The sequence below is a fragment of the Pyxicephalus adspersus genome, chromosome 3 (assembly GCF_032062135.1).
Source record: "Pyxicephalus adspersus chromosome 3, UCB_Pads_2.0, whole genome shotgun sequence".
Taxonomy (NCBI): Eukaryota; Metazoa; Chordata; class Amphibia; order Anura; family Pyxicephalidae; genus Pyxicephalus; species Pyxicephalus adspersus.
Genome location: NC_092860.1, coordinates 64,332,074 through 64,354,747, shown reverse-complemented (window position 1 = coordinate 64,354,747; position 22,674 = coordinate 64,332,074). Strand labels below are relative to the sequence as shown.

General features: G+C 40.3%; 1 protein-coding gene across 2 annotated transcripts in view; it reads right to left on the bottom strand.

The window, feature by feature from the left end:
- Positions 1-3,856: 3,856 nt before the first annotated feature.
- Positions 3,857-22,674, bottom strand: part of BTBD2 (BTB domain containing 2) — a 48,856-nt gene continuing 30,038 nt past the window's right edge. For both annotated transcript variants that reach the window (XM_072404955.1, XM_072404954.1), the window contains exons 7-10: positions 21,627-21,819; positions 20,723-20,810; positions 10,433-10,579; positions 3,857-5,949 (exon numbers count right to left, since the gene is read on the bottom strand). In XM_072404955.1, the coding sequence (XP_072261056.1) occupies positions 5,788-5,949; positions 10,433-10,579; positions 20,723-20,810; positions 21,627-21,819 (590 nt within the window). In that variant the 3' untranslated portion in view covers positions 3,857-5,787. The remainder of the gene's footprint in view (positions 5,950-10,432; positions 10,580-20,722; positions 20,811-21,626; positions 21,820-22,674) is intronic.

Sequence of the window (22,674 nt, the reverse complement as noted above, 5' to 3'; positions counted from 1 at the left end):
AGTGATTCTGAACTTTATCTGGGGAAATAGTAGACCACACATCTCTAAATATACCATATATGTTTCAATTGAGAAAGATGAAGGCCTCTCTGTACCACATTTTTACAATTAAAGTTCCTTCCTGATTCCATGAGGCAATAGGATGTTTCCTGGATCAACAGTCACTGTTATTTTACTTAATAGCTCTAATACCAAGTAATATTCTGTGCTTCTAGAAAAGCATCCAGCTTTTTCTTAAAGCAATCCATAGTAGTTGCTGAAACTACCTCCCGAAGGAGCCGACTCCACATCTTCGCAGACCTTACAGTGAAGAATCCCTTCCTTATCCGGAGCTTAAACTTCTTTTTCTCCAGACGCAAAGAGTGAAGAGAGTTTTCTATATGGACTGTTTATATATTTATACAGGGTGATCATATCCCCCTTAAACGTCTCTTCCCAAGGGAACTAGATTCAGCTCAGCTAATCTCTCCTCATAGCTGAGCTCTATTCCTTTTATTAACTTAGTTGCCCTTCTCTGCACTCTATCCAATTCAACAATGTCCTTTTTGTGAACTGGTGACCAAAACTGGACTACATATTTTAGATGTGGTCTGACCAATGCTTTGTACAGGGGCAGGACTATGTCTCCCTCTCTGCAGTCTAATCCTCTTGATACAAGAAAGTACTTTGCTAGCTTTAGAAATTGCATACCATGATTAGGTCTATGATCTACCAGAACCCCCAGATCCTTTTCCATTTCTGACTCCCCCAAATGTATTCCCCCTAGACAGTATGAAGCATGCATGTTGTTAGCGCCCAAGTGCCTAATTTTACATTTATCTATATTGAATGTCATTTGCCACTTGGCTGCCCAATCAAAACAGTACATCCAGGTCTGCTTGTAGATTATAGACATCCTGTATGGAATTAATTCCATTACATAGTTTGGTGTCATCTGCAAACACAGAAATAGTACTTTGCATTCCAAACTCTATATCATTTATAAAGATTTTAAACAGTAAAGGTCCCAACACTGAACCCTGGGGTACACCAGTTATAACCTTAGACCATTCAGAGTGTGAATCATTAATTACAACTCTCTGGATGCGGTCTTTAAGCCAATTCTTTATCCATTTACAGATTGACTTTTCTAAACCTTTTCACCTTGCATATTAACTGTCTGTGGGGTACAATGTCAAATGCTTTAGCAAAGTACACTATATCAACTGCTACTCCACTGTTTACTTCCCCATAAAAAGAGAGTAAGTTTGTTTGACAACTTCTGTCTTTCTTGAAGCCTTGCTATCACCTATATTATTTTCTAGCAGAAACTCCTTCATGTGGTTCTTTATCAATTTCTCTAGGACCTTTCCAACTATGGACGTTAAACTAACTGGTCTGAAGTTACGTGGTAATGACTTTGCTCGCTTTTTGAAGATACCTTGCCAGTGACTAGAGTCTCTAAAAATTTGAAACAATGGCTTTGAAATAACCGAGCTCAGCTCTTTTGAGGACACGTGGATGTAATCCATCAGGTCCTGGTGCTTTGTCAACCTTCATTTTTCACAGCTTTTTCTCAATCATATCAATTCTGAGCCATTGTGACTCATTAAGCCTCCCTAGCAGTCTGATTCTGTCCAAATTTCCATGCAAAAAGCGGTACCATTTTTTGCATGGAAATTTATTTTACATTGTAGACCTATAAGTCTTAGGCATAACTCACTGACACATGTCTAACTTTGTATTGGACTTAATACAGCTATTTTGTATTGAATACAATACAAAATGATTTGAATTTCCCGCCGCACTGATGCATGCACCGACGTCACTGGGAAACCCCGTAGGACGTCTCTGCTTGTAGCTGGAAATTGGAGGAGGCAGGCGTATCCCCAGGACCAGCGGGACGCCGGGGGACAGCGACGGAACAAGGTAAGTGGGTTTTTATTTTGCTTTTAGGTACCCCGAGTCTGACTCGGGAATACCGATTTATGCATGTAAAATCTTCCCCAAGTCAGACTCGGGAATACCGCTAGAGGGGTAAGGCAGTGACATTGCCATTATGAATTTGGACTTGAGCTCTGCCATTTTCCTTTGTGTACACAGAGCTAAAAAAAAAGTGTTTAGTAAATCTGCCTTGTTTTTATCCCCAGGTACCAACCCAGCGACATCCTTTAAGGTGCCTACATGCTCAGATCTGATCTTTTTGCTATTATTTATATTTATTTAGTTTGCCTTACTTTCCTTTGCAATCTGTTTTTCATTTTGAGGTTTTGCACATTTTATCTCCTTTTTACATCTTTTGTTAAATTCCTTATAATATTCAAATGATGAAGGTGATCCTTCATTTTTATATTTTTGGAATGCCCCATTCTTGTTCCTTATGGCTTTTTTAAACATCAGCTGTGAGCCACATAAGTTTAGGAGGCTAAAATAAAACCTATTACCCATTAGAATATATTTTTTAGTGTGCTTTTGTAGAACAGACTTGAAACATTACCATTTCTGTTCTGTGTTCTTTGAGGACAATATTGTCTCCCAGTCCTTAATAATGGAAAAATTGCTTATGAGAATGAAGTTATGAGAGTTATTTGACTTTCAAATGGTGGCAAACACATAATTTGAAAAGGGTCTATGATATGCTATCTATACAAGGTATCAGAAGCTTTACATCCTTACGAGAAAAATATATTATTCCACACAATGAGATTTTGTTATTTACAAATCAAACATTATGTAACAGAAAACTTGTAAAAATACACCTAATCCATTAAAGATAACCAAATTTTGAAAACATTTTCAGACTACTACAGAATCCAAAAGGTAACATAACAAAAAATCTATAATTCCCTATTAAAAAGTACAACATCCAAACCTCACAACTACATCTCAAATTGTGAAACTGATTTACAATTCAAACTTTAACCCAAAATGTGGCAACATATATGGGAAAACATAACCAGATGTTCCTCCACTAGTAACACAACAGAAACTAGTTATAAATTACTAATGCATTGGTATATGGTACTTACGAGACTGTAAATTTTCAGCCAATTCCAATTAAATATGCTTTAGAGGATGTACAAACAAATAAAGGTACAATATTACACATCTGGTGGTAATGCCCGCAAATACAAATTTTGGAATGATGTATTTAAATTAATTTACACAAAACTCGGAAGATCTATACCAAAAGACCCTAAGATAGCCTTATTCAATGTTAAACCTGAACATAGTATATACCTTTACAATTATACAATATACAATTGAAATATTACAATTTGTTTTTACAGCAGCTAAACAAGTGGACCTGTGGAGTTCAGCTATAACAGAGGTGAAAAAAAAAACGTTATGGTACCCAACTAATGAAAAGATGTCTGCTAACCTACATGATAAACAAGATAAACACCAGAGAATATAGGAACTATGGATAACACACACTTTTTACCTACTAATTTTGATTGGTCATTATTAAGGATTTAAATCAAAGTTCTAATCCACAACTACTAAAAGTAAAGCCATGGTTTCACAAAATAGGAAACCACAACTGTTCTTAAAATATCCCCAGCCGGACACCCCCAATCCCCACCTTGATCCTAATTTTCCACTGCCCATAAATGTTGTTTACGATTTTGTGTATATTAACAAATATCAGATTTTATTCAATATGACCTCAACTATAGGTAGTAGGATGTTAGACTTCTACCAAAACCTGCCTCCTCTTTATGTTGAGACTTTATACTATCATCAACCGAAGACTTTATTTCTGACCCAAAAGAAATATCAAACATCTAAAGGACTATATTTTATTCTCTTTTTTTTATTTATTTTTATCAGTATGTCTGCTTATATATTGTCCTATGTATTGTTCTCATAAATATATATACAAAAATTGTCTTTATTAAATTTTAATCTTGTTTTTTGATACTGGTTAATACAATACTTTGAAAATCAATACAAATTTATTGAAACAGAAAATCCCAGATTCTTCTGGCTGATGTGATGGAGAAAAGAAATATGTTTAATAGTCAAGTGCTTTATTGAAGTTTTTAAAATAGCTTCAAAGAAGAAGGGCATGCAAGCCTCTCCAAACCCAACTAAAAGTCCCATAGAGGGGAAAAAAAGATCTCTAGGCAGTTTCAGTCTCAAACCAGAGTTTGAAGAACCTTTTGATAAAAGAATTAGCTGCTAAAGGAGTGTTCAGATACAGACAAGAACTGGGAAAGTGTCAATGCCAGAACAATGTGGACTTCAGAGTCAACACCATGCTGGAGACAGCACCATGGAACAGACATGCTAGGCACAATCATCCTCTACCACTAAGTAGCAACAAAATAAAAAAACAAAACACACACACACACCCCCTCCTCTTATGGCCCAGCTTTACCAAAAGTAAAATAGGAATGCCACAGCAGGAGACTAGCACAACCTGGGCACAGTACCCCACCACAAAGGGTAAAGGGGGGAGGGGAATGGGGAAATCAGGGGCAACCAGCAAATCCCTTAGGGATCACACCTAAGGAAAAGGGGGGGATATGGCACAAATCCACCCCAGCCTTACACCTCTTCCCCTGTGGCTAGCAATCAGGGAATCTTCAAGCTTTATTGGGGAAAAGGGAAAGGGGGGGACGTACCATGCAGTTGACCCCAGGGTTAAAAACAAAACCACACAAAAACAATGAACCACAAAAAATGACAGGGGTAGCCCTGAAAAGTCCTTAAATCTTTCTGCTCTTCAAGTGGACAGGGGCCATCCCCTCAGGTGATCTATCCTGAACAACAAGTTGTAAATTAGTACTATCACCATACCAACAAGTGTGGTAAACTTTAGGCCATTCCACACTTAGCAGCCTATTTGTAAAGAAGTTAATCTGAGATTTAGCAAACATTCTTTTGTGACAAATCAATCACTACCATTAGAATGCACCTTGAAAATTATCCATCAGGGAATGTGTGCTGAATGTCAGATACACTGCTTCTGAAATACAGTGGTACCTCAGTATATGTCCCCTTTGGAATAGGTCCAACTTGGTAAAAGTCCTGTTTGGACACGAAAAATAGATAAACACAACATGAGCCAATAACTGTAAATGTATAGAGATGCATATATGTATCAAAAAGGAAGGTCCAGATCCCAGGCTGTTAACCTTCTGTATACAAAGTACAACTGAGCCACTATAGTGAGGGTGTATATTGTTATATATTCACTTTATCATCAATGCTGAACAAAATAAAAAAACAGGAACAGACATTCAACAAAAAGCAAGAAATGGTCATGAAGTAGGTGTGAAATTGTTGCAATCCCTTTTCAATGTCCTTGCAGGATTGGATCAGGTATGAGGTGGTTTGTAAAGGTTACCAATCAAAACCAAGCACTGTGCCACAATCACTCACACATAAGAAAATAAAGTCTTTTCAGTATGTCTAATGTACTAATGCAAGTTTTCCAAGCAGAGTTTGTGAGAGCAGCCAGATCCTTTATCCCATCTAATGCTAAGAGGCTGGAAACACCACTAGTATATACCATTTACAAATATTTTTTTAGGTGTCAGTAGGCCGATTCTTAGTTTCTGGAATTGTACAAATTTCAAGCTGAAATGAAGTTGGCAAAATCTTGAAAGCTATTCAATCCTCAGAAGGGATGCATAAAAGCATGACAGGGTCACAGACCCCCAATGAAAACCGGTAATGCCAGCTCACTTTACTCTCCTACAAAACAGTACTTTCCTTGGGCATATGTGTGACTTGTTAGGTAGCCAAAGGAAAGGGTATTGTGCCTATAATTCTCTTGAGAAGTTTGTATTATGCATCCTATGTATAGAAGATAATTTCAGGGATTTGTCCATCCTCAACTGATGTCCCATTGTTATTTCCTGCTGCATAGCAAAATGTGAAGCAAGTCTTCGTGCCAGTTGTAGGGGATTCATGAATAACTTTTCGTAGTCCTTTTGTACCATAGTGGGAATCTGGTCCCTAAAATAGAATTTAGAACTTGTTTATTCAGTTTTCAAACCCAAGTATTATATACACAAAAAACACAGTGAAATATGTTATCAGTTCCATGTCCTAACCTTTCTAATTTCTCTTCTAAAAACAGGAAAACTGAGATTTCATGCTCACTGTTAAATTATTTTTAGTAGCAGTTATTAGACTATACAGTAGACAATTAGGTACATCAGTAGTCACTAGAAAGATAAAAAAAAACAAACAAACAAAAAAAAAAAACACAGACACCTTAGCCTCACACTCACATGATATGTCCCTCCTGCACAGAAAGTCAGCCTTAAGAATAGTTAGTAGCAAAATTTAACCTTTAGGTATGGTCTGTTTGGAATGGAGGAACAAGGGACTACCATATTGCACACTGTACTGTAGAAACAGTGCAGCTGTAGCAAAAACTTCTCCTGCCTGCCTATTTGAACAGACAGTCATTACAGTGGTTTTATCTTTTACAGCATTAAAATTTATAAATAAAAGGAAATTGTCACATATCAAGGCAACTTGTCAACACATCACAATGTTCCTTCTTCAAGGCAGTACAGCAACACATTCACCATATCATTACATGAACCCACTGTGTCCAAAATCAAGGTATGAAGTGAAACTTACATATACATTCTACTGTCTATGCATGCATGTAAGGTTCTGTACCAGGAGCCAACCAGTTTTTAATAAATACTTCAATCACTTGCTCTATTTTTTTTTTTTTTTTGTGTGGGTGGCAGAACACCTTATCCAAACACGGACTCTGACAGGTTTGCCAGCTATTTAATATGCTTAACTAAATATGTCTGAGAAAAAGGTGATTTCACTTGTTACCAGTACAGCTCTATCTACATAAAGAGGGGGAGAGCAAAAAACAAACTATCAGGTGGGAAGGGGAAAAAATGTGGGAGAAGGCATTACTGTAGAAAGAACCAATCACCTTGTGAAGAAAAATAGGACAAGGTCAAAAGAACATCTTCATGAAGGGCAAGGTGGGTGACTATCAGGAAATGGTTTCCATGAGTACCAGGACTTGGGGCCATCAGAATAGTGGGAATAGTTGGGTCAGCTTTCTGCAGTTTGGAAAAAGCTTAAGTATAGGGAATACTTACAGTTAGGTCCATAAATATTTGGACAGAGACAACTTTTTTCTTTTTTTGGTTCTGTACATACCACAATTATTTTTAAATGAAACAACTCAGATGCAGTTGAACTGCAGACTTTCACACTTAATTCAGTGAACAAAATGACTGCATAAAAATGTAAGGAACTAAAGCATTTTTCTTTTACACAATCACTTCATTTCAGGGGCTCAAAAGTAATTGGACAATTCACTCAAAGGCTATTTCATGGGCTGGTGTGAGCAATTCCTTTGTTATGTCATTATCAATTAAGCATATAAAAAGGCCTGGAGTTGATTTGAGGGGGATGCTTGTATGTGGAAGATTTTGCTGTGAACAGACAACATTCGGTCACAGGAGCTCTCCATGCAGGTGAAAACAAGCCATCCTTAAGCTACAAAAAAAAGAAATTGCTACAATATTAGGAGTGGCAAAATCTACAGTTTTGTACATCATGAGAAAGAAAAAAGCACTGGAGAACTCAGTAACACCAAAAGACCTGGACGTCCATGGAAGACAACTGTGGTGGATGATCGCAGAATAATTTCCGTGGTGAAAAGAAACCCCTTCACAACAGCCAACCAAGTGAACAACACTCCCCAGGAGGTAGGCATATCAATATCCAAGTCTACCATAAGGAGAAGACTGCATGAAAGTAAATCCATAGGGTGCACCTGCAAGGTGTAAGCCACTCATAAGCCTCAAGAATAGAAAGGCTAGATTGGACTTTGCTCAAAAAAAACTAAAAAATGCCAGCACAGTTCTGGAAAAACATTCTTGGGACAGATGAAACCAAGATCAACCTTCACAAAAATGATGGCAAGAAAAAAGTAGGGAGAAGACGTGGAACAGCTCATGATCAAAAGCATACCACATCATCTGTAAAACATAGCGCAGGCAGTGTGATGACTTGGGCGTGCATGGCTGCCAGTGGCACGGGGATGCACCCGAATAAATTCTGAGGTGTTCAGAGACATACTGCGTGCTCAAATCCGGCTAAATGCAGTCAAAATGATTGGGAGGCGTTTCATAATACAGGTGGACAATGACCCAAAACATACAACCAAAGCAACCCAGGATTTTATTAAAGCAAAGAAGTGGAACATTCTTGAATGGCCAAGTCAGTCACCTGATCTGAACTCAACTGAGTATGCATTTCACTTGTTGAAGACTTCGGACAGAAAGGGCCACAAACAGCAACTGAAAGCCGCTGCAGTAAAGGCCTGGCAGACCATTAAAAAGGAAACCCAGCATCTGGTGATGTCCATGAGTTCAAGACTACAGGCTGTCATTGCCAGCAAAGGGGTTTCAACCAAGTATTAGAAATGAACATTTTATTTTCAGCGTTTTAATTTGTCCAATTACTTTTGAGCTCCTGAAATGAAGTGATAGTGCATCTGAGTTGTTTTATTTACAATTCATTGTGGTAATGTACAGAAATATCCTGAATTAGAAAAAAGTTATTACTGTCCAAATATTTATGGACCTAACTGTATTTCAGTGAACAGGGAGTCTAGAGGGTGAAGGAAGCTAACTTTATTTAAGGTTTTTGGAGGTTTGTTAGGTCTGGACCTGCATTTTCCCAAAATATGTATTTGTTGAAAAATGTTATTGCAGTGTTCTACTTGCACCAGGATCAATTTCATCAAACATGTGTCTGAGGAGAAACTGCCAATGAAGATGTAGCTTTGTTGGTGGACCACATTTCAGTAGTGGACAACTAATATGTGGACCATCAACACAGCTGGAAAACATGAGCTGACCAAAGCCAGATGTAGCCTTGTTGATCCAGCCTAATCCTGGCTGGCAGGGGTCGGTAACCCGCGGCTCCGGAGCCGCATGCTCGGGTAAGGGGGCATTTCCTTTCAGGGGGCGTTCCTTCAGTATGCATTGCGGAGGAGAGGGATTTCCTTTCAGGGGCCTTCACTCTTCTCCTTATGCATTGCTGAGGGGAGGGATTTTCCTTTCAGGGGCGTTTCCTCTCCTCCGTATGCATTGCGGAGGGGAGGTATTTCCTTTCAGGGGCGTTTCCTCTCCTCCGTATGCATTGCGGAGGAGAGGGATTTCTCTTCACGGGATTTCTCTTCAAGCCCTGGTGGGGGGCGGAGCTATCAGTGCAGGACTCGAGAGAGCGTCCGACCTAGTGTGCCTTCTTGACCTTCTAAAATGGACTAGTAGCCAAAACAGTTTGTTGACCCCTGGTCTACAGGGTCACCTGTGTGCTGGTCCTCAATTCTTTGCGATAAGCCACTAATGAGATGTAATTCCAGTAAAGAGATGTAAAGGACTCATTGATTGTTACAGAAAAAGCAATAAACATCAGTTCTTTAGGGGCAAGTCTACGCCAGTGTCCTCCCCAGAATTTCTTTTCAGACAGGTGGGGTGGGGGGAGCTGTATCCAAGTGGTCAAAAACTGGGTGGGGCATATCAACTACAAAAATTTAGTGTTCCCAGTTTGTCATAAATATCCAGTAACCCCTATTATTGTGTCCGTTTTGTACCTTTACCCTATACTTTGTTTCAGCTTTCTAATGCCTACCCTTCTAATATGTTCCATCTTTTTTGTATTGTGCTCCAACTGTCCAGTACCCATGTATTATGACCCCACTTCCAAGTGTTTTATGTTTTGTTAACAGTGTAATCCTTAGTGTAACAAGTTAGGCTTAGTCACTTCCCAATTTACTACTGGCAACCACTAGGCACCTGGGATTAGTAACAGGTGATAACCAGTAGTGGTATCATTGTGGTAGTAAAGATGGAAAGGAGGACGCTCCCCAAAAAAATAATAAAAAAATGTACATTATACAGTAAGTATGAAAGGGGTAGCTACTCTTTTATATAATGTTAGAAAACGTAATGATAGGCCTGTAATAGCAGTGAGGACGGAACCACGTTATAACTGTGGTTTTTCTTCCCTTAGGTTTAGTGGAACAAGAAGTAACAATGAAATCTAAGCAGACACCAAACAGCCTTTCTTCTGAAACTATCCCTACAATACCTTTCAGTGGAAATCTGCACTGCTTTCCAAATAATTATTTTGGGGAGCAGTAATCTAACAATTATTGCTGTAACTGCAAGGAATGCAACCATTTATTATGACAAACACCCAGCGGGTCTGGAGGTTTATTTTGAGATGTCCTTTTTGTTACATAATATATTATCAGCATTACAATAGAAAAATAAGGAAAATAATGCTGAAAGCATTCTACTGAAAAGAATGTCTGCATAATGCCAAGTACAAAAACTGACAACTCTTCCAAGAGAAACAAAAAAACATACATAATCCAACTATTTGGGTAAATTTGGAACAATGATATCTCGGTTTTTAGAAAGCGTTAGGGGAAGCATACCTTTAGTGTGGCACAGGCAGTGTAGTTGACATTAGGAAGTATTTCAACAGGCTCTTTAAACATCACCCTGAATGTGCTGGAGGAACCATCGCAGCTAAATCCTGTGTCATTCTGTCCTAGCACAGTGTTGCTGTCTGTGTGAATAATCTAAGAAGTCCAAAAGAAAACAAACACAAGTACATTTTAGTTTATTGCTTTTGCTTTTTACAATAAACAGGCCCATTAGGTATCAGCACAAAGAACCATAGGCTAGTATAGTTTAACTTGGATTATTTTTTTTTATTGTTAGGTCCCACACATCCTAACTCTTAAATTTATTCTAACACTTTACCCTTTTTTTTCACACATACTAAAATGTAGTCATGTAATTTTGTTTAAGAAAATTATGAACTTTAAAGCACAGCAAAACTTTATTTTTTTATTTTTTAACAAAAATTAGAAAGAAGCATAACCTAAAAAAAGGAACAAAAGTAAAGAGGAAGAAGAATGTTTTATTGTTAGAAAGTGTGTGTAAATAGTCACCTAAAATTTGTACTGGTGGACTTTTGAGGCATAAATCTCATCTGGTCCAAAAGTCTATCAAGCAGTGTAGATTATAGAAACAAATCGCTAGCAACTTTCAGGTCCTCATGGAACCCTGACAATAATTAAAATATTTAGAGCTCACAGTATATTAACATCATTGTCAATAGGAAAAAATCCTCTTACATTGCTGGTCAGTGATAGACAAGTGGCTAGCATTTCAGTGAGCATCCTGAGATTCATAATCATTTACACTATCAGCCTATAGGAAGCCTATCAAAACTCATCTAAGGAGAGGGCAAAAAAACAAAAAACAAAAAAACATTACAATTAGCTCATCCGCAAGAAGGAAACCTTGGCCTACTACACTAAAGGCCCAGTGTCACAGGAAAGTTTCCCATGTTTGGAAATTTTCATGCATTCCAACAGACTGGTCTACACCAGGGAGTTTACTTGAGGTGCATTTTTGAGCCCTTAAGATAACGGTTCCTTGTTGCGTTTTAAAAATGAAAAAGTTTGGAAAAGCGTGCAAAAATGCCTAAAAACCCACAGGTTTTGGTGTGTTGAAAAAAGCTTAAAAATTTAAGTAAAAGACTTCATTAATGTCAATTAAGGCACTTATAGCTGTTTTCATACGTTTACAGGTGTTTTAACACTTCTTATAAAAGCTTCCACTGAAAGCAATGGAGCGTTTACAAGCGTTTTGGTAGGACTTTGGAATCAACACACACTTTTACTTACAACAGTAGGTAAATATACTTTTTAAATAATGAGACCAGTATTTAGGGTTAAAGGTATTTACATTTTATTATATGAGATTGATTTTTAAGTACTTAACAGAAAAAAGGTAAACCCTGATAACGCTTGAAAGTATTTATCTTTTTCAGCCAATTAAGAAAGGTCGTGTGGAGACACTGCATCCGGTGGCCATAGCGGAACACTGGCAGGTGTTGTGCCGAAGCTCCACTAGGGATATCGTGAGCAGTGGCCTTATACAACCTTTCCCTTGATTGGCTGTAATGGTCATCAGTGTTTACCTTTTCATCCAATCAAGAGAGAGGTTGTGATGCAGAACATGTGCCACAGCCCTACTAGGGCTGCAGGAGCAATCAAGAGTTTGTGTAGGGACACTGCTCTGCTAGGCGCCATCAGGGTTTTACCTTTTCTCAGCCAATCAGCGCTAATAGGTGAATGGGGAAACCTGTCCTAATTTGCCCTACAGTGATCCCACATTATCAGAAGTCCCGTAGCTGTGGTCATCTCTGAGTGCAGCTGTGGGAATCATCCTTTCATGGTCGGATAACCTGTAAAAAAGGTAAATAAGGAGTGTGCATATACAGCACTCGGTAATGGTAGCTGCTTGAGAAAGCCACCTCTTATCGCAGCAAGCACTGAGCAATAGCTGATCACAAGCCTAAAGCCTGTGATGGGCACCCATTCCCAGCACCAGAGGATGCAGTATTCTAAACAAGACAGCAGCACTGCAGCATGCGGCATCCAAAATGGCGCACGGCAGCCCAGCAGACAGCGTGACTTCAGGACCCAATCACAGTAAGTGTTAATGATCTCTGCATGGCTCCCAAATATATCCCCCCTCTCCAACCCCAGAAAAGGATGACAGTTTAGCAGCCCCCAACATCCTGGATAAGATCAACTCCATGCAGCCTTGGATTTACAGTTCAAGAAGCTGGTGGATCACTTCTTCCAGGACATTAGGGAACTTTACCACCGCACATTACAATTAGATAGGAGGCTGCACGACACTACAACTGTTCTATAGGGGCACGAGGATATAGATTCTCTAAAGTAGGAGATACAAACCCTTCATTACAAGCTGGAAGACATGGATACCAAGTCACGCCGTACTAATGTTTAGATCTGGGGGATTTCAGAATTGTTGACCTTGCATCCAGGGTCACGGCACCACTGCAAGAATTAGCCCAATGATTCGGATTGATAAGCTGGAGCTTGACCGCATCCACAGAGCTCCCACCAAACGACAACCAAATGGTTTGCCATGCAATGTCTTGGTCTCCTTTCACTTCTACAAGACCAAAGAGCGCCTAATGCATGCGGCTCGCAAGAAAGCACCGCTTAGTCTTTAAGGCCACGACTACCAAATGTTTGCAGATTTGGCCCTCTCTACTATTCAAAAGAGATGGGCACTGAAACCATGGCTGCAGGTGCTTCAACAGCAACACATTAGGTATAGATGGGGATTGCCATTCAAGTTATCTTTTACCTACAAAAGAAATCACCTATATCATTGCTGCGCCGGAGGAGGCGGAAAAGTGCTTACAGGGTTTGGGTTTTACTCTGCCGGATACAACTTATGCTTCTACAACTGCTGGGCGCTCATCTGCACACCGAGTTTGTCCGCAGACATCGCAGAATCGTTCCTGTTCACAAAGAAAGATTAGTGAGGGGCCCCGCCGTTCTGAACCGAACCCTGAAGGACCATTGGACCCTCGATCTTCTATGGCTCTTCTACTGGCTTAGATAGCGTGTTGGTAAATCTCCTTAGTTGCTGAACCCCCTGGATCTTAAAGTTTGGCTCAGCCAAGTTGGTTCTTCCCTAGAAAATCACCCAGAATGTTTTTTGTTTCCTGATAGATCTAATGCAGTGTTTTTCAACCTTTTTTGAGCCACGGCACATTTTGTACATTGAAAAATTAGTAGCTTGCAAGCTACTTTTAAAATGACCAAGTCAAAATGATCTACCAACAATAAAAATGCTAAATATATATTTATGTATAGTATATTTTTGCACTCTTCATTCTTGTCTGTTAATAGAATATAAATCTCAATTCCATTTAGTTATATTTTGGAATGGTGCATGGTTTCTTCAGTACCCAGTAACATGTTATACCCAAATATTGATCTGAGTAAAAATGCTAGAAAAAAATGGGGCAGCTTTAAAGCCTTTGTCAAATATTTGTCAAGTGACATGTAGTAGACACTCTACAAAAAAGAAATGTATATTTACATCCCCTGAAAGTTAGAATTTTAACAACCACTAGAAATCAAGATATCGGATACAGAGAATAAAACAAGTATATGCCATCAATTTATAAGAAAATACATAAAACGAAGTTATAACTGCAATATGACTCACCCAACCAGAGAGCCGAGAGAGAGAGCAGAGAAAGCAGGGAGCAGCCTCTGTATTCCTTTGTCACACTATGGGTTCTGTGCTATCACAAGCCAGGAACTATGACACCTTTAGAGCCCACTTTTTTGGTTTGCAAGCTACTTTTTAAATGATCTACCAACAATAAAAATGTTACAGAAGTGACTCAAGCTATTGAGACATTGAATGGCAGAACATTGCACTACAAGACCATAGTGACAGGAAAGCTACAGCTCACCAGTCATAGGAGAATAAAGTGCCGCACAAGAAAAAACTACTAACCAGCAGTGCTCACCTCAGTCTGCGGTCCCGCCCTCTCTGCCTCCTTCCTCACTGTTACATGGAGCCTTCTTACACAGAAAGACATCCCCAGCATCCCTATAAATGTAGCAGCCGGCTTCTGGATAACAGCAGGGAGAGGTAAGGCAGGGCAGAACTGAGCCAGGGCTCCGAGATCACTCACACTCATGTAACCATGGCGACCTTCCCTAACTTGTCTGTTTACCCACAGCACACCTGAAGATCTCTCACGGTACACTAGTGTGACGCAAACGGTCCAAAATCACTGATCTAATGGATACCCCCCCCTTTGGCAGATGAATGGATGTCAGCCTCACTATTTTCCTGGTGTCGCTAGGATTCGTAAGAAACACTGTGCCTTTCCTGATGCCTGGACTGTTTGGTGGCTGTGGGCTTAAAGTCCCCTATCCTTATTGGGCTTCCTGGACACTGTACCACGTGGTTCATTCCTAAAGGGATAGATCACATTATTATAGTTCTCCCTGCCCACAGATGACTTTGATATACCACACCCCGCAGTTCTGGCCCAGAGTAGTGGGGGTTGTCTTCCTAACTCCTGTGTTTGATCTTCCCAGGAGTGGTTTAAAGCATTACTCCAGACCACTGTTGGTTGGAAGTAATTATAATGCTTTTTCATTGATGTTACTGTGGTTTACATCTTAAAAGATTTATCTTTAGTTTACATATCGTAATGGTATATGCTCAATGCCTAGAGAGTGTTTAATATTACAATAAGCTTGGCTTCTTTTGGGTGGTGGTCATTGCGCACTCACTAGATGGCTCTGGGCCACACTCAGTATGGGCAGGTTATTTTGTTCCATCAAAATGATGGTTGTTACATGTTATTTTATACCATTGAAGGTTCTATTGCACTTAATTTTGTGTCTCTCTCTGTCTCCCCCCTTTCGTACTTATGTTGTGCTGTCCTTCCACCACATTCCTGAGATCTGCTGTTACCCCTTCCCCAGGAGACCAGGACCCCCAGGGGATGCCAGTATACTACCTTTCACTTGCATTGCTTATTGTGTTAACGTAAAATGCCACTAACAATATTAAGTTTGAATGTGCAGGGGCTGAAAATCCCCTGCTAAAAGGGTCAAGGCATTCAGAGCTTTCCACTCGCAGCAGGATGACATTATTTGTCCCCAGGAAACACATTTTTCAGCCTCTTCTTTTTCAGACTTACTGTCCCCTGACATTAGGAAGGCTTTTGATACTCTATCCTGGGCATACCTACAACATCACCTACACTATTGGGGGTTTGGTCCACATTTCGACCAATGGGTGAGGGCTCTGTACACTGACCCTGAAGCTTTTGCACAGTATGCCAGCTACCACTCGGACTACTTACCGATTCAACGAGGCACTAGGCAGGGATATCCCCTATTATTCAGGCTCACCTCTGACACCATGAAACCTCTGGCTATCTCGATCTGTGAATGTTCAGATATTTGGGGCCTAGAGTTAGGGGGTTACCATTACAAAATTTCCCTTTTCACGGATGATGTTATTTTATTCATCAGCAACCCCACAATATCGATACCAAATTTGTCCAAGATACTAGACAACTTTTCTAGGGTGTCTGGTTTAACTGTCAATCATGATAAATCGCAGGTCCTGAATATATCCCTGCCTGATCTCCTCCACACTCAATCTACATTCCCTTATCAGTGGGTGCCTCATAGATGGCTGTTAGCTTGAATCCCAGATATGGCAAACTAATGCTGCGTACACACGGCAAATTTTTCTCGCCCGATAATCGGTATCGGCCAATTATCGGGCGAAAATCTGCCGTGTGTACAGTCGGTCGTCGTCCATCGTCCGACGACCGTCCTGGCGGATCCATGGACGATGGACGACGACCGATCCTAATGAAAGGGAGGGGGAGAGCGCGCAGCAGGGTGCCGCTCCGTCGCTCTCCCCCTCCCCTCTCCATAGAGCATGAACGGTGCTGTATGTACAGCATCGTTCATGCATCGTGCAGTCTTTTCTCGTTGGAAAGGATCGTGAAAGATCCTTTCCAACGAGAAAAATTGCAGGTGTGTATGCAGCTTAAGAGGCTCCCACTGATAAGGAAATGCAGATTGAGTGTTCATGAGATCAGGCAGGGATATATTCAGGACTATGTCCAACTTCGCAAATTTATTGCGGCCACTTCCATGGTGAAAACTTATACCAAAGTACCGAATTTCCTAGTTCAGCAGAATAACTGTTCTTAACATGATGGATTAACCTAAATTATTGTACTTGTTTAGAGTGCTCCCTCTGGCAGTCCCTAGCTCTCCACTTAGATCGGTAGAGCAAGCCGTTATCAAATAAAGGGATACTTTCCCCAAAACACATTAAAGGCTAGCACAGTCCCTAATGTTCACCATTATTACCAGGTGGCTCAAATGGCTTCTTTAGCAGCATACCATGCCGCTACATGTGCACCCCTCTGGGTCTTTATCGAGGCGTCCTTGGTTAAGCCCCTAGCTATTGACAATGCTTTGGACCCCTCAACTCTGCGCAAAAACATCAGTGACCCCATCTCCCAACATTCCCTAAGGATTTGGGACTCTGGTAACTTAATATCTCCTCACATTACATTAGCTACGATGACTAATATTCCACCAATAATATCTCAAGGGATATGCATGGTGGATCTCGAAGATTCGGAAGGATCAAAGACTTGATAACAATAAACAGGGTATACTCCTTTGACACTCAAAGTCAGACCTGAATTCTTTCAATATTTACAACACAGGAACTATGTGCAAAGGACCCTAAAATTTGCAAAATCACCCCACTCCATCTGTGAAAGATATCCCCTAGATAAAGGTGTTCTTCTCACTGATCTACAGATTCATGCTTAATATTGGGTATTCGCACCCATTTCCATTTGAGAAATGGACATTGGGCGCACATTGGATGAGGCACAATGGCAGCAAATATGGGATGCAGCAGCCCTCGGTACCCCCAATGTATCATTTCATGAAGCCAACTATAGGCTCCGCCTCTGCTGGTACATGGTTCCTACTAGATTAGCAGCCTACCGCCCAGGTTGTTCTGGTTGCTGTTTTTGTTGATCGGCGGGCTCCCTGTTCCACATTTGGTGGCAATGCCCCAAAATTAAGAGATTCTGGACAGGAGTCTACCAAATTATCTATACCCTCTTGGGACGATGCATTTGGAAATCCCCATTTGGGGCACTCCTACTCTTACGTCCTCAAAATACCTACAAGTACCAATTTAAACGTTATACCATCTGTGTTCACAGCCACGAGACAGACTCTGGCGAAGCCTTGGTGGTCCAGCATGCTGCCCACAGTGGCACAAGTGAAGAGGAAAGTGACATGGTACCTGGTTAACGAGAATATGCTTAGTCAGACTCAAAAACCGAATGCAAATTTGCTGGAAAACTTGGTATATGTGGATATGTTTAACCCCTTTAGGAAATGATGTACCCTTGTACTCATTCCCCAGGGTTAAAATTAAAACTGATATAAACGCTTCTATATTAGCGGCAAATAGCAGCAAAATGCATCATAGGTGTAAAAAAGCAGAAGAAAAACCGCCTGTAAACGCTTCTACCACATTTTTGAAAGCATTTAAAAAACAGTCCACGTAGTCCCAGCCTTACCATGAAAAAGAACATACACAGATCCACATCCCCAAGAATACCCAACCTGATGAGAACCTCTGGCACCTAATCCAAACACAGCCGACAAACTGGGATGTGTCCTTCTGCAGAGGGATAGATTGTAAGTTGGTAAATGACAGGCCCTTAACCTGCAGGGTGACAGCACAATGTATGTGCCATAATTGGCAGGTATGCTGTGCACCATTGTGGCCGAAGCTCACCACTCACTAATGAGTTTAGTTGTGCCTAAATTGACCAGATGTGCACAAACTGCTCATTGGTCAAGGAACTCCCAGAAGCTTTTGGAGCAAATCTAGGGTTCCATAGAACCATTGTTGAGAATTACTGGTTTGTGCTAAAAATCACTTCACCTGATAAATTTTTCATAATTGAATTAAATAGAGGATGAAGGTGTGGCTGGCTGATGGCGGAAGTAGCAGCACCATCCGAGAGCTCCTGCACCCGCCCGGGGAATTCACCAGCAATTGCACATTTCTTCTTACCATCTGCAGCCCCATGGGACCTAAAATCACCCACAGCACCCAAGGGCAAGCCTGCAAGAGGCAATCCAGGATTTCTGGCTTCTTTTCTGCCGATAACCACTCCACACGGGACCAGGCTGCAAATTAAGCTATGGCGGACCAGGCCTTGAAGCTGCGGCCTAATGTTATGGAGGAAGCTGTGGATGAGGGAACCCGCAACCAGGCCCACACATCCACGTCCCACCTAGACGTCCAGCAGGAACAGCTCCACCCCTTCAGCCAAAGTAATCCAGGGGAGCCCAGCTTCACTCATTCCAAGCCCTACCTTCCCCTCCTCTATGGAAGATAGCTGCGGCTCTAGCAACCCAGCCAGTGAAGAAGAGGGCACATGGGACTGGAAGGCACATCTCCACTTACCAAGCATAATTTAAATCAGTTAAATATCAATAAATAAATTGGAGGCTAGCTTCAAATCTGAGTTCCAGGCCCTGCAACAAGTATTCAGTAGCACAGCTGTTCTCCAGCATACTTGCACAGAGCTTTCTTGCAACTTGTTTGTCATGAAGATATTCTATCACGCCATGAGGCTGAAAATCGCAATAGAAGGAATAATATTCATATCAGATGGCTACCGGAAACAGTACCTACCTCTGAATTGGCTAATGCCGCATCCTCCATATTCGCCAAATTAGTGGACATTCCATCTGATGTTGACATAGAAACAGATAGGGTCCATAGAACCAGAAGCCCCCGTACTAAAGGAGATAACATGAACAAGGCCCGTGAAGCACGTCCCACTTGGGGATGTGGAAGTGTGTGCTAGAGGGCAACTACAACTCCTGCCTGACCTGTCTAAGCATACGCTCGGTCAGCGAAGAGTTCTCAAGCCACTACTCTGTGCTGCGCGAACAGAACATCCCATACCGATAGGGATTTTTTCCCATCTGATTGTTTACCACGGTGGAAAGAACCACATCTTTTGTGACCCCACAGACCTACCTCAGTTCCTGATAGATCTTGACCTCCCAGATGTTGTGCTTCCAGATTGGCCGACTGCAGCTTCCCTCATGCATAGAGACGTAACTGCATCCACTCCACGGTCCAGAATGGCTTTTTCTGCATCTCTTAACAGGGTACCTGACCTCCTGATGACATTTTCTACACCCCCTCCTGTTCCCACTCCTGAAGATCACTGAAGGATGGGGTTTTCCATTTTTATTCGCTTCCGCCACGATTCTTCTGGATGTCCAATTTCCTTTTTGTTCCTCTCCTGTTCGACCCTTAAAATCGGAACTTATTCAGTTTTGCCAGATCTTTTCTTAGCTCCTCATTGGCACCTTCCATCGACATCAATACATCACCAGGATGTTTGACCCGAGCTTTCGTCTACACCCCCATTGGGTATATAAGGTTACCACATTTCACTCCTCCTTGATCTTCCCGGTGATCATTTATGGAGGGTGTGGCATCATCCACTCTGTTTACCTGCCATGACTTTCCACGCAATAAGGACCTGTTTGGTTCCAAGGTTCCTACCCCGTTTAATCCAGCGATGTTCATCAGGAAGTCGATATAGATGATCATCCACAGTTGCAGTCTTTTCAGGTCATTATGTCTTGTCTTGTGTATATTCTGCCTATGTGGTCAATAATTTCAGATTAATGCCTTAACCTTGTTGTATATTTATGACGTGTGCACTGGTACTCTCATTTGAAAGTTTTGATGTTAATATCAAATAATAATATATAAAATATAAAAATAATATCTTGGATCTGGTACAACGGACATTTTTAGGTGAATGGCTTACTATAAAGTTTTCCCTTCTGCCTTTATGGATATTTTTATTGTGTTTTTCTGGTATAAAAATGTAATAAACTTGATTGAAACAAAAATTTTATAGAGGGCATGAATTTTAGTAGGCAAAGCAGAATGGGTGCAGACCTAAGTTTCAGAAAGATCTCACAAAACTGAAGTTCTTTAAAAAAAAAAAAAAAGTAAGTAAGTAATATCTGCTGTTTAACATGTGATCACTTGAAAAACATCAGGTTGAATTTACCTGCCACGTTCATTGTACATAAAAGTTTTTCTGTTCAAATTAAGGAGGTAATTAATTTTAGAAGCTCTATTGTATCAAGATTGGCATTTGCGATACCATCATACACAAGCAGTAGGTGGATCTAACACATCGTTTCTACATTTCCTAATAAAAATGTGTATATGGAGTTTGACCATACCTGTATATTAACTTGATAATCAGTGGGACCATGTATTGAGCCATATAATGCAAAACCAACAACAAATATCCTTCTATTAACTGAAAACCTGAAATTTAGAAGAGAAAAATGTTACCACAACAAAACTAAGACACCAGAAAGACCTCTATTATCAAGAATACCTAAAATGTTTCTAATAAATTAAGAAACCATACAAAAGTCTGCAATCCTCCCTAAATTCCAGCTCTGTTCTTGATAGTGAAGTTTTACACTTAGTTTTCCAAAGCATACATGAATAACACTGACAGGGAAATGTGGTATCCACAGAAGTATTCCCTGTATCTGCCAGTCAGTGCTCTGGCTACAAACCTGGGAACCAATCAATCATATTCATGACTGGGGTCCCTCCACCACTGTAAACCGATTTGACAAAACACCATCTGAATCATGTGTCCTCCTGTGTCAGTGAAGTCCCACAAGAAGTAGAAAACCACACTTTTTCAATCAATTTTCTGCACCAATATGCAATGCAGTTACAGCATTCTGTTTCTTAACTAGCTTAATTAATAGGTAGTTTTACAATTTGTCACCAGCGAAATGTTTTTTGGCATTTTTGTTCCAACCACAGCACAGTAAACGTTTTAAACATTCTTTACATTTTTCTTTTTTACACTGTACCAAGTATACTTCCAGTAGACGCTACACAAATGCCTTTCCAGATTACAACGGTGACCAGAATATGAACGCTTGTACAATTAACTATAATAAATAATTTAACAGAAAAAAAAAATACATACTCTTAAAATTGTAAAGGTGTCTTAATTTGGATCCTGCTTCCAACAGTAGTTGTTTCACATATGAAGACTTTGAGAAAGGAAAAAACAGGCAACATTATTTTGTCAAAAAAAGTTTATACTGAACACACCTTATTCGATCACTAGTGCCACTGTAACCCCAGCGGCTTTCCACTTGCTGGAAACGGTTAATATTACATTCTTTTCCTCGTAAGCAACATCTTGGCCTATCAATAAATTCCACTCGAGGCTTAGGATTCACTGTAAAATGCAGAAACAAGCTCACAACCTCTCTGTCTGTGAGAATACCAGACTGTGCTGGACCTAGGGAGCAGTAAACTCAATTAAATTAGAAAAATAACACACATAAAAAAAAAATTATTATTTTAGTTACTAACAGTTTGCATATATGTAAAACTGCCTTCTTCAGGTAGTCCGCGGGTTACATACGAGATATGGACTGTAGGTTTGTTCTTAAGTTGAATTTGTATGTAAGTCCAAACAGGTACAATATTTTATTAAATGCAATTAGGACAGATGTTTATCTCAACATATTATTATTAGGCAGGATGGTGCCAGTTACTGTATAAAATCCTCACTGTGAGTAAATCACAAACAAAGCACAAATCACAAACAAATCACAAAAAAAAAAAAAAAAAAAGAAAAAAAAATATCTTTATGGAGCCCAGACATTCATTACGGATGAAGTAAACTCAAAAAAGGCAAAAACAAAAAAAAAAAAACAAAACAAAAAAAATCAATCACACTTACCTTCAATCCCGCAGGGCAGTCGATCGGTCCGGAGATTTCTTTTATCTGTTCCGGCCTAATCCCAGCCGGCAACCTGCAGCTCCGGAGCAGCGCGTTGCCGTCCAGCATTAGGCCGGATTGGCCAGGGGGCGTTAGGCCGGAACAAACTACTGGCTAGGCTGTATCTAGCCTAAAGGCCAGAGTTTGCCGACCTCTGGCCTAGACTATTGAGAATTAGGGGACGGTGCTGCACTTAAAAAAAAAACAACAATCAGAATTTTTACTTAACATAAAAGAGTTGTCTACCCTTTTATGTAAAGTGAAAATTCTCAGTTTGGGTATGTTTTAACTTGTGGATCAAGCTGTGGTTTGATATTCAAAAATAAACAACTGCAGAGTTGGTCTTGGTCATTAAAGAGTTACAAGAGG